The sequence below is a fragment of the Gallinula chloropus genome, assembly GCF_964237585.1.
Source record: "Gallinula chloropus genome assembly, chromosome: 6".
Classification (NCBI taxonomy): Eukaryota; Metazoa; Chordata; class Aves; order Gruiformes; family Rallidae; genus Gallinula; species Gallinula chloropus.
The window spans coordinates 27,366,290-27,381,020 of NC_140091.1; the positions used below are offsets into that span (position 1 = coordinate 27,366,290).

At 40.5% G+C, this 14,731-nt stretch overlaps 2 protein-coding genes across 2 annotated transcripts in view; one reads left to right on the forward strand and one right to left on the reverse strand.

Moving 5' to 3' along the window:
- The window catches only part of CDC73 (cell division cycle 73), a gene marked incomplete at its 5' end in the record, with an annotated part of 104,492 nt that overhangs the window by 58,967 nt on the left and 30,794 nt on the right, over positions 1 to 14,731 (forward strand). The gene's annotated exons all lie outside the window — the stretch shown is intronic.
- B3GALT2 (beta-1,3-galactosyltransferase 2) lies at positions 329 to 1,597 on the reverse strand (the record flags this gene model as incomplete). The annotated part of the gene is made up of 1 exon (XM_084266216.1): positions 329 to 1,597. One exon carries the CDS (start codon positions 1,595 to 1,597, stop codon positions 329 to 331), a length of 1,269 nt encoding a protein of 422 aa, XP_084122342.1.

Here is a 14,731-nt window from a genome sequence, read left to right on the forward strand (position 1 = left end):
CTCAATTATATTTTATTGGCACATCAATCAGCAATTGTACCACCAACGTGTGCATGCTTATTATTGCACATTAACACAAAAATCCTTATATACTGTCATCGTTTTTTCCTCAAATTTGCTGGGAAAACCTTTTGGTTATAGTTTCCTCATATTAATGTTATCAAGAACTATACTTTTTTAACTTAAAAAAATAATTTTCAGACTCCACTATGTGATGGGGGTCAACTAAAGGCTGTCCCGTTAAGCTCATCCAGTTTCACTGTACATGCTTTCAGCGGTATTTACAAATTGCACACGGAGTACATGTGACAGAGGGAGCGTTGTCCTTCTAGTGCAGTTTACGGTGGCGATACCTGCCTGCTTTTTCTTTCGCTGCATTGGCACAGGCATTGTGCTTATTTTGTTGTAAGTGGTTCCAGTATTTGATCAGTTCGCTAGGTTGGAACTGATGGGAGGTAATTAGGTGGCTATATTTACAGCTGGAGTAAGAAACTCGCCAGTGATTGAAGACAAACTCGTTGGGTGGAGGCATAGGGTCGATTCGCAGCTTGGCAAGACAGATCCCCACATATACATCCTCTAAATGTAAACGTCTGATGCTTAAGGAGACTTTAAAGATTTTTTCTGCTAAATCTCCAGAAAAAACATAACCAGTTCCAGAGCAGAATACAGGGTAACGTTCACTTGGATACAAGTCAGGTGGCATATACCATTTGCTATCCTTGTTCCTATTCGGTGCGTAACCTCTCATTAAATAGCCTGTAAAATACTTGTGCCTTGGAGGAAGTTCTGGTTTCAGAAGCTTGTGTATTAAATATTCAGTATTGACAAACATATCACTGTCAGTTTTCATAACATATGGAACATGTGGACAGTAAGATGCAACCCAGTTCATTCCCATCAGAGTTTTAATGGTCAAATTATAGTAGGTGTCCAAGTACTCTTGTTGAATGATGTCGTGGTACTGTCTGCTCTCCTCGAGTATGGTGCGCTGGAGGTATCCATTTATCTTGATGCTTAACCCCAGCAAAAAAATGCGAACGATCTGGATGCCAGGTGTCAGGCTTTCATTCCCCCAAGTCTGTCGAATAGCTTGCCTAGCTTCCACCTGGCCTGGCTCTGCAGCTATGAGCAGTATTAGAAAAGGGGTCTTCTCCTGGCACTTCTCGGGCTCGTTGATGACGTATTTGAAATGGTACAAAGTTGGATGCCCAGTACCTTTCTCATTGTAAATGGTTCCATTGGCACTGAGGGTATTTTCCAAACCAGTTACTCCTTGCGGCGACAGATCCGTGTTGTTGGAGTTGGTGACTGTTTGAGGCCTGAGTGTCTGAGGTACGGTGTCTTTCCATATGTTCCTTATGGAGCTGTGGTTTGTCTCGCTTTTTGTAGATCTAAATCCTCGTATAGTGTAAGCCATGGGATTTTCTTTGAATCCAGCCCTGCCTGGCAGCCAGTCGTGGTGATTGAAGAACAGAAACATAGCAAAAAGAAACACAAGAGAGATCAGGCCAATGAGATGGGTGCGAAACAGAGACCTCTTGGTATTCCAGGTCATTTTTGCAAAGCAGCAGTGTCGTCTTCTCCACTGAAGCATGTTGTAAGAATCCAAGGATGGGATATGAGACAGTGGCCAAGCAAAATGCTTTCCTGATCCTTTTTGAATCCACTGCTATTCTTTGGTATTCATTTTCTTTTGTTCATGTTGAGATATTGTCTGCAAATGGCTCACTCTGCAAAGATGTAAAAAAAAGAAAATGAGACATCTTTAACTTCACACACTCATATTATAAAGGTTACAATAAGGATCTAGATATCAAGAAACAAAAAAACTGCTCCCAACCATAAACAGCCCGTGTTAGTATAAACAAGGTTTGATTAATGCTAAAAGCCACCTTGTTTTGTGGTTAAAAGACACTTGATTTGTTAGCTTTTAAAAATGCTTTTTTTCCAGGATGAAAGTTTCAACAGACATCCTGGGCACGAAAGATAAAAAGAAAATAAAAGATAAATTGTTCATGTTAGCAGAAAAAGTGAGAAGTAGATGTGAATAGCTTTGTGTATATTAACTCTGAAATCCTTGTGCCGTGTTTGAGAGAGGGATTGAATGAAAAGGCCTTGATACCAGATGGAAGGCTTATTGGCATTAATTAAAATTGATTTGACATGCAGAGGCCAGTAAGGCTCCAGGTTTAAAAGCCTTTTTTGTAAAATGGTCATGTATTGGTGGTGGGACAGACGGTGCAAGGTTGATTATGGCAGAGTTGTGTTAGTCACAGTACGCTGCCTGGCGTGTTTCCACTGGCCCCGACTGTGTTCCGAAAGTCAATGAGAAGATGCACCTGTCAAAATTAATTTTCAGGGTCCAGTAAGCTCACTGTGCAGCCCTCGGATGGTAACGTTAGTGGGATAACATTTTCGGTCACCTTTCAGGAACCTTTAACCTTCTGCGCCAATACAGAGTGGAACACTTGGCTGCTGTGCCAGGCTCCTGTGTGCCCGACGTAAAATTAAGCTGTTGATTTTTGGTAGGCAGAGATCTTGGGTAAACATTCATGATACCTGGAAGCAAAGTTGCACAGAGCCAAGTTTCTGGCGAAGTATCCGATGGATGTGATCTTTTGGGTTTTTTCTCTGGGTTTGTCTGTAACTGCTGTGCTTCTGGTATCCTACAGAAACCTCAGGTATTTTGACCAGCCGTGGTAACTGCAGGGAGAAGTGCCAAAGTTGCCTGTGCTTCATCTTCTCTTACATTTTTTTTCATATTTGAGAGCAGAGTCAATATGGCAGCTTCATGATGCTGCATATTAAAAGCTGATCACATCATCTCGTAAATGAGCCTTTCACTGCACAGTAGCAATTGGTTTGTGATTTTCAATTTGCTCTAATTTATTTCTGGGCCCTAGGGTTTTGTGTAGGGAAAAGGACGGCAGTTGAACAAGAAGTCCATAGAAAATGCTATTTCTAATATAAATGTGTACTTCATTAATTGCTTTGCTATCTTCTAAAACCAATATTTGGATTAATTTCTCCATTTAAAGACTAAGTGACATGTTATATGGGGAATTACAGGATTTTACGTTCTAAGGAAGTCATTTAAGATGAGGTGGCAGTTGAATAATATGTCATTAAGTTGCATGTGTGTGACAACATTCAATCTGCCTGCTTCATGTAAGGGGAAATTGGTATTTCAAGAGGGTAGGGAGAGACTAACAGCTGAGCTTTACTTTAATTACTGTGTGTCAGTTTATATATAAACAAACTAACGGGTAAGCAGAAGATGCCTGGCTGGCAATATTTGCAAGGAAGAGGGAATCAGTACTGCGCCCAGCCGGATTGTGCCTCTTGCTAAGCCCCACTAGGAGGAGCAAGTAAGTGGGGATCTTACCGAGCGTGTGGCAAGGTAAGCTAGCTGAAAAAGCAGCACCGCTCCCCAATTCTCTTTGTGAAATAGCAAAATATTTGCCCAGCGATCTATTAAGCTCTTCCCTATCCTTGTGATGTTATGCAGCATTCATGAATTGTGTTCTCAGGCTGGCTGAAAGTATTTCTCATTTTTATTTTTTTAACTGCTTGGCACTGATGCCACTTACAGAGACTGAGCTGACTTTATGAAAATTATTTGCTGGTCTACAGCTGCCAAATGTGTGTATGAAGTGTGTAGCTTGAGAATTAACCTGAAATGCCATGCTACTCTTCTTATGCTGCTCAGATATTACCCTTATGTAAAAGAAAATAAGCCTCAAATATCAAAATTATGCTTATCTGACCACTTGCATCTGCTTTTGCAGGCTTGGAAAATAAAAGCCTGCCCTAAAACCCAGTATTTTTTAGTTTCTCTGCAGTGTGCAGTGAGTTTTAAATGAACGCTCAGCTATTTGGGAGGAATATCTCTGCATAAGCAAACATAAATGTGACTTCAAAGGGTACCCTAGATCACAGAGAAATTAATTGTTTCATGCCAGCTTGAAGGGCAGCAGTGGGAATATTTAATTATCGTTCCATTGCATACATACACTGTTCAGGAAGAATGTGAAAACCAGAATTTCAGAAATGTGGGGTAGAAGCTAGAATCCGGATTAATTCTGTCAGATTGAATTGTTCCACTTGTGAATCTGCAGTCATTAGGTGCAAAAGCTTTAGCAAATCTACACTGCACTATTAATCTGCATTTAATTGAAGGGGGTGTCATATGGCAATGGGCATAAGTGAAAATCTTAAATTATGTGTAAGTATTTGTGTAAACTGAAAACTGTTTTCAGGTGCTGTCTGTCCACGGTGCCCTGGGAAAGTGTCCCAGAAAAAGCAGCTGTAATGGCTGAAACTACAGAAATGTTTGGGGTTTTTTTTAGGCTGCACGCTCACATTGTGCATATTGAATTAAGTTTTGCAGTGAGGGATAAAACTAGGATAGTAAGGAATTTACAGGAAGCCATTTCTTAGTTTCCTTGACTTTTCTCAAGGTGGGACTTGCCTAGAAAGGCTTGAGTTTTTGCCCTTTGAAAAGGCATTGTATGGGTAGGGGAAGGACTCGCATCTATTTCTGAGCTTCATAAAACTACTGACTGAAAAAAATCCAAACAACTTCTTGTGGTTTTCTCTGTAATTCAGGTGTAAGGCATTTCAAAATACACAGTGGGTGTTGAGCACTTGAAATGCAGCAATAGCACTTGCTTCCTTTAAAAATTTAAATATTTCATCATAGGATGCATTGTTTAGAAATAATGCAAGCAGCTATCAGTATATGTTAAAAACATGTTCAAATAGTACCATAAAAAATTCTTTCTCTCATGTCTAAATTTGGATTAGAGCATTACTGCTTTTCCCCCAAAATTTTAAAAATTTCATTCCACAGAAGGCTCTTGAGCCAGCACCGACCATTGGCTGCAGGTAAAACCACTAAGGGTAGCAAAAGGTCTCTCTACAGTTACCTTGTCCTTTGAAAGGGTGTTGTGGCATGTAGCTCTGCATTTTGGAGATATGATTTATAAGAGTTCTACTTCATTTTTGGCACTTGACTGTGCAGCCACTAATGCATTATCAAATGCCAAATATATATAAACTGTGAATGCCTCTTGAATTTGTATTTGTGGTCTGTACTCTGCTGGTGTTTCTGTTCCTTGTACTTTCAGCTCTGCTGTATAATTACAGCTTTGCAGATTGAAGCATTCAACTTCCTATTTGCACGTCCTGGATTTTCATATTTTGATTAGCTGTGTGGGCAAACTCTTTAATTAGAGGGAAGAGTTCAAAAGGCAGCGTGAGTTGTTATTCTGATAAACAGCAGCAGCAGCAGCAGTTGCATATTAGGCCTCACGTAATGTGCCTGAGTTCGCTTGCAAACTGCATGAATCCTTTGCACAGAACAGTACTGGGGACGAGATGGGTCTTTTAAATGTCAGATACAAAAGTGGCCTGGCCAGGGAGCCTCACTTCTCCAGGGGTATTGTCTGAGGGCAGGATTTCTTGTTTTCAAAGTTTCAGAAAGTGACTTTACCTTCTAAATGTCTTAAAAGTGATCTGAAACCAGTGGTGGTTGTGTATGCTGTATCCTGAGGTATGTGAAGTCTTTCCAGTTGCAGCTGTTGTACTGCACATTAGTATTGCCTTGGGCAAAGAAAGCACATCTATATTGCCATTAAACGATTTATTATAGCTTATTGATAGATTTTTGCAGGTAAGCACTTTCTGTCTGTGGTGTATTAAAATGCTATAGATTTAGGTCTTAAGTTTGTATTGCAAATATTTATCTTGTTGGCTTTCTGCTTGTGATGAAGTATTTAAATTTCAACAATAAATTGAAATGAATGGCAATTACATGGAATGCCATTTCACAATCCAAGTTAGACAGCATTTTCATATTAAACAGAAAAGGTACTGATGACATGAGCTAAGTTATGTGCTCACCATTTTGAGTGTATAATGTTTGAAGGTTTCCTTTTGGGATGTCAGGGGAGCCTTATGTTAGTTGTGAAATGTGGAGCCTGATTGCACTGCTGATGGTATAAATCATGTACAATCTCTTGCATGCTCCCAGTTTATGCTGGGCTGATATTAGCCTGATGACATTTTGCTTGTGTTTGGGGGGGGAGGAAAGCGAGTGTGAAAAGGTCTGAAGGTACTTTTAAGACAATATAATTTGACTGCCTGGTCTGTTTTGATGGTTAGGTGCTCTCAGTGTGTCACAGCATGGCAATTTTACCAGTGCTTTAAGATTACTTCAGATAGGGATTAATTCTGACCTAGTTTGAGAGGATTTCTGTCTTTTCCCTATTGGAGGGGTTGGAGTTTTTAATTTCTTAGTTAAAAGCAATCATTACAGTAGCAACATTATCCCTTTAATCCCTCCTCTCCAGCCACACCAACCTTCTGCCGACTGAAAGCAATGCGTTTAGTGAGCGTAAGGTAGTGACATGGTGCTGTGGGAGAGGAAAACCTGCCACGATTCTTTCCCTCTGTTCCGAGACACGTTATCTCTCAGGGCTCTGCAAATTAGGAACGATCGTTATCTGTAATGGTTGAAAAGGTAACAGACAATTGAATGAATATCACAGAAGGATTTGACATACCTTCCTTGGTCAGGCCATTTATGGTGCGAGGATTATACCCACAGAAAATAGTTTTGGCACGCCATCGCTTCAGCAAGAAAGATGCTATCGAACATGCGCACATCCCCCAGCAGTCTGCTTCCTGCGACTGCTGTTCACGGTATCCAGTCTGTCCATCTGTCTGCTCGTTGCTGTGTTACCTTCCTTGCTCATAAGTGGTGTCCTTGTCTCGGGGCTTTTTGTTCATCCTTCAAACAAAAGGACGGTAGTTTTCGTTGCTGTTCTGGTCGGGGCTGCCTGGCATTCTCCGCCGATACGTTAGAGGTTTCACATCTGGTGTTTCCCTTGTCGGACAATGCAGTGCTGTGTTCGCTTCTCCTCAGTATCCATATTTCTAAGGGTAATGTTAGCAGGGAGTGCTAGCGCGTAGTGGTTCACTTGCCTTCAGTAATAGGATTTCCCTCTATTCCTTCCTTCATTGTTGCTAGGCAGTAATAGAAATGGTTTTGAGCTGTTTCAACCGAGGATTCAGGTCTATAAAATCCATTCCGTAGTTCCTCAGCTGCTGCACAGGCAGGCAGCAGTTTAAATGTGGGCTTTGACAGATGCTGTCTTCTGACAGAGCAGAATTTAACGTCATTGCTTGGCTGAATCCCACGTGATTGTTTGCATTCATTTTGACAAAATCCAAAGGCAGCCAGAAAGCTTTACAGCCTCTTGCTCCTGTGTGATAAATGATACGTACTCAGTTCAAGCACAATGATAGGTGAATAGTATAAAAATTGTATGATTATTAAATGAATGATTGAGGGGTTTTTCAAATTGTTTTCACTTTTCCTTGACACTGTAACTTATGATTCTCTAGGGGAATTTTAATGCTAGACGTTCTATTTCTGTATCCTGAAAGCTGTCTGCAGTAAAGGAATTATAAGTATTTAAATACCGAAGCTCCATTTAACCCGTTTGGCTCTCTTGGAGTAAAAATCTTTCCTGCCTCCGTGCCAATGGAAAAATGCAGTTCTTTGCTCATACTTCCTTTACACATGCTTGCTCTGTTAAAGCTGCTTTTTGTAATCTCGGGTTAGTCGATGAAGCTGCACGGCACTAATGTGGAGGCACACGCTGTTAAGCTGCCTGTCTGCTGTTAATGGCTTTGTTCCATGGTAAAGGTCGGAGTCTGGCATGGCAGAGTCGGGGGCATTTGATTTCAATTATTGATGGATCTAAAATGTCTTTTGTCCGTTACAGACATGCCTGTATTACAGAATGTGTTTTGCTGGTCCTAATGAAACTTGCGTTCCTTTCATTTCTGTCCTTTTAATGTCTGCCCCTTCTATGCTGAAGCATCTGTTTATATTGATGATATGTTATAAATAAAATATCACAATAAACAGCTTAGAAAATGGGAAGCTACCAGCAGGCTTACCCAAGTATTTATTAGTTACTGTGTTTGACCAGTATATTTTGCAAAGTTAATGACTAGTGCTCTAGACTGGTTTGGATTTGGTGTTTTGGGGTTGTTTTTTTAGCCAAGGTGTAAAGAAAATGTAATTACTCTATCATACTGTATCTCAGATTAGTAGGATTGGGAGTAGGGGTATGTCCTTTACTGGCAATTAAAGCTTCCCCAGGCTGTCAGTGGGATCTACTATTCGAGGTGCATGCTCTGGTAATTTACTGGAAACATATTCAGGTTTATATCCTTCTAACTAAATCCATGTACACGAACTTCATTCATTTTGCCTTGGTTTTAATGTATGCATTTCCTGTCCTAATGACAACTTTCCTCAAGCCCTGTGATCTTGATTGAGGACACTTCAGGAGAAGGAGAATATTCTCCAAATATGAAATGTCATGTGTGTATCACTACAGACGTGGATCACCTCTAGGCTAAAAAAATTTTCTATGTAAGAAATGGAGGGGTGTCAGTGGCGTGGTGGAGAAAGTGAGGAGAGACCTGTGTCCAGCACCACTTACAGCAGTGAGTGGGAGTAATTGAGAAATCAGTGCTTTGAAAGGTTTCATGTGTGTTCAGTCTGAGTTTTCCACTTAAACACACAGAACTTACTTGTCTTTTCCCTGCACACTACACAGAACTTTAATCTGTTGATGTATGGACTGAAGTGACAGAGTTTGGCTGGGAGTATTGTCAGTTTGCTGCATTCTGGGCTATGAGTAGGAAATGAAAGTAAGAGATTAACGTAGTGAATTTTCCTGTGTTCATGTACATTGAAACAATTAATGTTTTTTCAAATACCACCATGTAAATCTGGCGCTGACTTTTGAATTTTCAGGTGAGACACATAACACTGTATTTAGGACCCAATTCCAAAACTAATCAGAAAGGTTTATTAAATCTATGTTTTCACTTATTACTAGTGGTTCACTAGAGTATTTCTGAAGGCTTGTGAGTTGTGTAGTATGTTCACCTGCTGGGCAGACCTGTTTTTATTTTTCTGTAAATGCTTATTAAATATTAAAGGTACCGAAATCTCCAGGGCTACTTTTTTTTTTAAATAGAATCTGTCTGTTTTAAAGTAAACTTAATTGTATTACCACATCACTTTTGCATAGCTTGTGAAGTTTAGGCAGAGCTGCTACCTGTTGGTATGTGTGGAATTTGTCGTCTTGCCATGTGAACAAACTGAATAGTGAATTTATAAATATTACTGAATGGTTTATGTGGTTCACTTACTCTTTGCTGTTAAAGGTTGAGCAGATCTATGCTCATCTTGCAGAAAAGTAGTTTTTATCCAGGTGTGACTGATGTAGCTGTAGAGTGTCAACATTTCAGGACAAAATTCCTTTTCTTATACAGCACTTTCTCCTTTACTACTTTTATACACTCCTTAGTGTTCCTGGGTATTTCAGGAAGGCAGAGCTTGTTTTGTACTGCAGGTACAACCTGAAGATTTGAGTAATATTCTTTGGCTGGAGGTTGGAATGAGCTTTATTTTGGCTAAATCTCAACATGAAGGGTCAGTGGACTGCTTGCTCTTCATCCAGGGAGTAGCGTGTAAAGTTACTATGGTTACATCTTCAATTAGAAGCTGCAATGTTAGTGTCTGAAATGCTGCCATCTATTAAGAAGATAGATTCTTCTTCTCATCAGAGTAAGTCCATCAGCAGGAGTTACTCTGAGATAGGCAGCGTTTGCGCAAGGAACAGTGTGGAGTTCCTGTGGCCAGTGACAGTTTGACTGTTGGGTGAGTTCTGCAAAGCCAGGAGCAGATGCAGGGAGTCTGAAAAGATGCTGCTTGGAATACCCTGTCTGCTTGAGAGCTTGGAGCTCTGCAGGATGTGCTTAGGCAGAACAAAGGTGTGTAAGTTTGGAATATTCTCTTGAAAAATTTTTTTAAACTTTCCACACCACATTTTCAGAGGGGATGAACAGAATCTTGTCTGGTTATAAAATAAATGAAGTTCTGTCTTAACAGCGTTAATAGAAATTTCTCACATCAGTTTAGAATGGTTGCCATAGTCCAGTGTGTACTCCTTGGTAATTCTCTGCCTGGTGGCCATGTGTCCCGTGGAAGTGGAAGTTCAGCATGTCTGACACGTCAGCTGGATGTTCCCATAAGGACCGTGCTTTCTGGATGCTCCATGATTACTTTTGCGAAGTTTATTCCATTTTATCATAGTAAAATGTAGCATTACTTCAGCTATAATGCAAGTAAAACCTTTCTAGTGACAGTTCACAATGATTAATGGCAAAAATGTTGGTTATTTTTTGCTTTTAAACTTTTTCCTTCTGGAAATGCCTTAGCAGATGGCTTTAGGTGCTTAGTTATGTGTCTTAACAGTTACTATGTATGTGGCTAGTGGCCATTCTTCTCCTTGCTTCCAAAAGAGTACTTCTCCAACATGTCAGAGTAGAATACTTGTAATTTGCTTGGCTACATTGTGATCCCAACACATTTCTTAACTATCACAAGCCTGTTGGTGGCTGAATGAAAAAACAGCAGTCTAGAAGTGACCACAAGTGTCAGTATTGCCTGCCTTATTTTCCTTAGTAGGATTTCACGGTTGCTGTTAGCTGTGAGACCCTGCTTATGCATCCTGCACTTTTTGGGAAATGGGGATAATTTTACGCTCCATTCTAGTCACACACCCGAGCCACAAACTTAGAGATTTCCTTAGTCTTTGAATGTCATAATTTTAAATCAGAAATGCAGCAACATAGATCAATCTGAAATGGTGAGAAAAATAGCAAAGGTTTCCAGCTTTTCTGAAACCTGTTTATCTGTGTTTGCTAATGAGCAGTTGCTAATCATTCTATCATTAAGGAATATGAACACAACTCTTAACTTTGCTAAGTTGGGAAAGAGAAAAGACCAAGTAATCTTTTCGAGTCGGGGGTTGCTCATTACTCCATCTGCCTTAGGAAATACTTCAAATGGTTGTTTCCTAATTCTAAAGCTTGTAGTTTTGTATGAAGTAAGCTGGCCTTCTAGGTATCCAGCTGGAATCTAGTCTGTTCTCCTCTCACAGCCTCCAATAAGAAGCACAGGTTTGAAGCGCCTCAAAATTCACTTCAATAGGCAAAATAGAAAATAGGTTGTCTACTTCATTTCTGTTCTGGTTTAGTGTGTGTTTTGTAGACTTGGCATATTGACTACTGTCCAGACATGTTTCTTTCCTCAATTGTATTTTGCTTGCTTTATCATATCATCTTTCTTTTCTGTATTGCGATTTTTTTTTCACGTTTTCCCCCGGGCTTTGCATCCAATTATTGCTGCTCTCAAGTGCTAACTGCAGATTTTTTTTTTTCCCATGGGATAGACAAGGTAATTTCATTTGTCTTATGCTGTAATTTTGGTTGCATGGTTGTCTCTGATGAACTGACAATCCTGTACCAGCAGTAATATTTGCTGCCCGCCATGAGTGTTCCTTTTGCATTCTGACAAGAGGGGGGACTTTGTGAAGCTTGGATTCAGCACAGCAGGGGAGAGAAGGCCAACCAGCAGAAGTACCACACGTTCACAGGCAGTTTAAAGAACAGCTCTGGAAAATAGAGTTGTTTTCCCCCCCTTACTTTCTGACCTGTTTCATGAGATTGCCTGCGTATATGACCAAGGTAACCCTAATACCCACCCTCACACCCCCAGGGTGAGAACTTGAAATGAAAACTTGAGTGCTTACAGAAAATGAGACTTTGGGGAAGAACTGATACTGCACATCAAACCTCTTAAAGCAGGAAGATGGCATCCTGTGTGAGTTTGTAGGCCACCAGTTCTTACCTCGGAAGGGAAGAATGGCTGGCCCCTTCTCTCTGCCTGACTCCTTCCTGTATCAAGCACTGAAAGAACCTTAATCTTCTCTTGGGCTGTCTTCAGGCTCTTGAGGTATCCAGCACTTCTCACCCAGTGCTGTGAAGTGTCTTGGCCCATGGGGTTCATTGCCAGGATGCAGACCTCCTGCCCAGCAGTCTTCCTTGGGCTGCTGGATGAGCTACACAGATGTTATTTTCTGTATTTTTTGTGAGAGACTGATTAAGAGATTAGCAGCTCCAACTGTTCATCTGCTCACTGTGTTTTTTTCCCCTATGTGTTTGATTTGTACATGACTATGGAGCCATTTTATCAGCCTCAGAATTTCCTAGTTTAGGAGCTGGTAGTGCAGATGCTTAGTTAACATTTAACTAATGTAAGATTGAAGAGCTGGACTTTCAGAGCTGTCAGAATTGCACAGGTCTTGGGGCTGAGATGGCTATTGACTCTCTCCCCTGTCACATTTCCTCAGTAGCTTTAGTACCTTAATTCCTACAGCTTCATCTTCTAGGTATCCTCATTTACTGCTAATTCTGTGGGAAATGCAGGGTTTACAGCAGAAATTACAAAGGTTTAGCAAGTGTCTACAGAGCCTGAAGGCTTTTCCTCAAGCACAGATGCTTAAACTAGGAAAAACCCAAAGTCTATGGAACAGTCCTCCCTGCAGTGATCCAAGAGGTTCTGTCCATCTGAGAAATTTAAGCAGTGTTTGCTCACATACAAGAGAGAACCTTGGGACTGTTACATAGAAAGTCCCCTTTTAAGAGCAGTTCCATGCCACCCTTTCTGTGACATGTTGGGGGAACTAAAATGACACTAAATGCCCTGCACACCATCTACTTGATCTACTTCAGCTTGGCTGGTTAGTTCCATATACCTGTTTTGTCCTGAGGGTGTTCCATGCTAACGATTTCCTCAACTTGGTATCGTTTCCAGTCTGTGTATATTAATGAAAAGCCGATTTTAATATGTGCTGAGTTTTAGCATGTTGGCTGCTTAATATCATTGAACTGATTTCTGATTACTTCAAAGCTAATTCAGTTTTGTGGCAAAAATCCTTTGGAAATACATGGTCATTTGTATATGCTTCTGATGAAGTAATTGAGTTACTATCCAAAATGACTTTGCACAGTCCTAGTTGCTAGTTTGTCCTGCAGGCTTTCGCTTTACACTTTTAAAATTAACATTAAAGGTAAATGATAGCATCCCTGCTGTAACTTCTTAGGAAAAGGAAACTATGCTGTGGAAATCATGCTTTTTGTCTGAATAGCTGCGTTGATAATTCCTTCCGTAATCTGCTTAAGATTCTAGATGAGTTTTGTGAGCCTGAGGATTTTTTCACATCAATTATGAATGTAGAGTCACTCACCAGGACTTCTAGTACTTAAATGCGTGGTTTAGAGGAAATTCTTAGTTTGTTTGTATTATCTTAATTGACAAACAATATTGGTTCAGACCTAGAGAATTTTTGTGCTTTTCTGCTACCTGTATTTCAAACTGTAATTGTTTTTGCTCTGTAATACGGCAGCTTTTAACAGAGGAAACTGGACAGCTGTCTAGCATCTTGTCCACCTTAAGACATAATATTAAGAATTGTTCATGCTTACTTTAGGGAGGCATGTGCTTTGCAGAAGAAAATGAGTATATTTAATGTAATGCTGAATTTGTAGAATTTTGCCTAAAATTACAGATTATATATTTCTGTTGTGCAGAGAAAGATATTCTTGTAACTCTTAACCAGCATCTGCAAAGCTTTCTATCGCTCATCCGCTTTACTAGAGTAGAGTAAATTTATAAGGAGCATCTGTCATCTCAAAAACCCAAAACCCAACCTCTTAAAAACGCACAAAACCCTGTCATCCTCTTAAAAACTGCACAAATCTCATGACCTTGGATGATGGGTTGCATATTGCAGATGCTTTTAAGTCTTCTTTCAAGGACTTAGTAACTAAGCGTTCAGAATTCTACAAACAGCTTCTCTGTATTTTTTGGTTAATGCAGGGCTGTGATTTACTTGTGTGCAAGGGTTATGATTTACACTGCAAAAGAAAAGGAAAAACTTTTGGGAGACCAACCCTGAAATTTTTCTTTTTTCTTCCCCTCTCCTCACACCTGATCTCCCTTTTACTGGTCTCCTTGGGGTTATTTATTTTGCCAGATATAAAAAGCCCTTTAAGTGTATTAATATCAGTAAGCATTATAGTGTAAAAAGCCCAAGTTGTTTTCTACCTTTATTGCAAGCAAAGCAATAAAATAGAATTTTTAAAAGTCTGTCTTAGTTCATTGAGACCCAGACACAATACAAAAGGGAATTCCCTTTTTGAGAACCTGGGTGACCTCATATGGAGAAGATTTCTTTGCCACGGAATTCTTTTCTCCCTTCCCCTTCCGCTTTCTCCTTTTCCTGTTTTTTGGTCAGTTTTGCAGTTCTGGAGGTGCACAGCAGCATCTGTACTTTTTTGCTGGCCTTACCTAACGACAAAAAGGGGGTTTTGTTACATGTAATAAAATGTCAGTTACTGAGTTGTGCTAGGGGAAGGGGACAGGCAAGGGCATACGTCAGTGATGGGGGAAACATCGGGTGTAGCAGGAAAGTTAGATCAGGTCTCTTGAACGTCTGGCAGGTTGGTAGGGACCGGTGCCAGATGAAAATTGGCTCTGTGCATTCACATGATAATGCACACAAGGCAGTAAGCCCTGTGGAACGCAGACCATGAGGGAATAGATGCATCAGCTGCTCCGAATGGTCTGGTGGAGCTGGTCGGGGTCCCGTGTGGCTGGAGCTAATAAGCGCTGATGACTCTGAGTAGAATGGCTTGCTTGTTCTTGAAACAATGCGGCGGCATACATGAGATGCTTGTGAGATGTATAAATAGCAGCGCCGTGCTGGGCAGCAGGGCTGTTTGTGAAGGG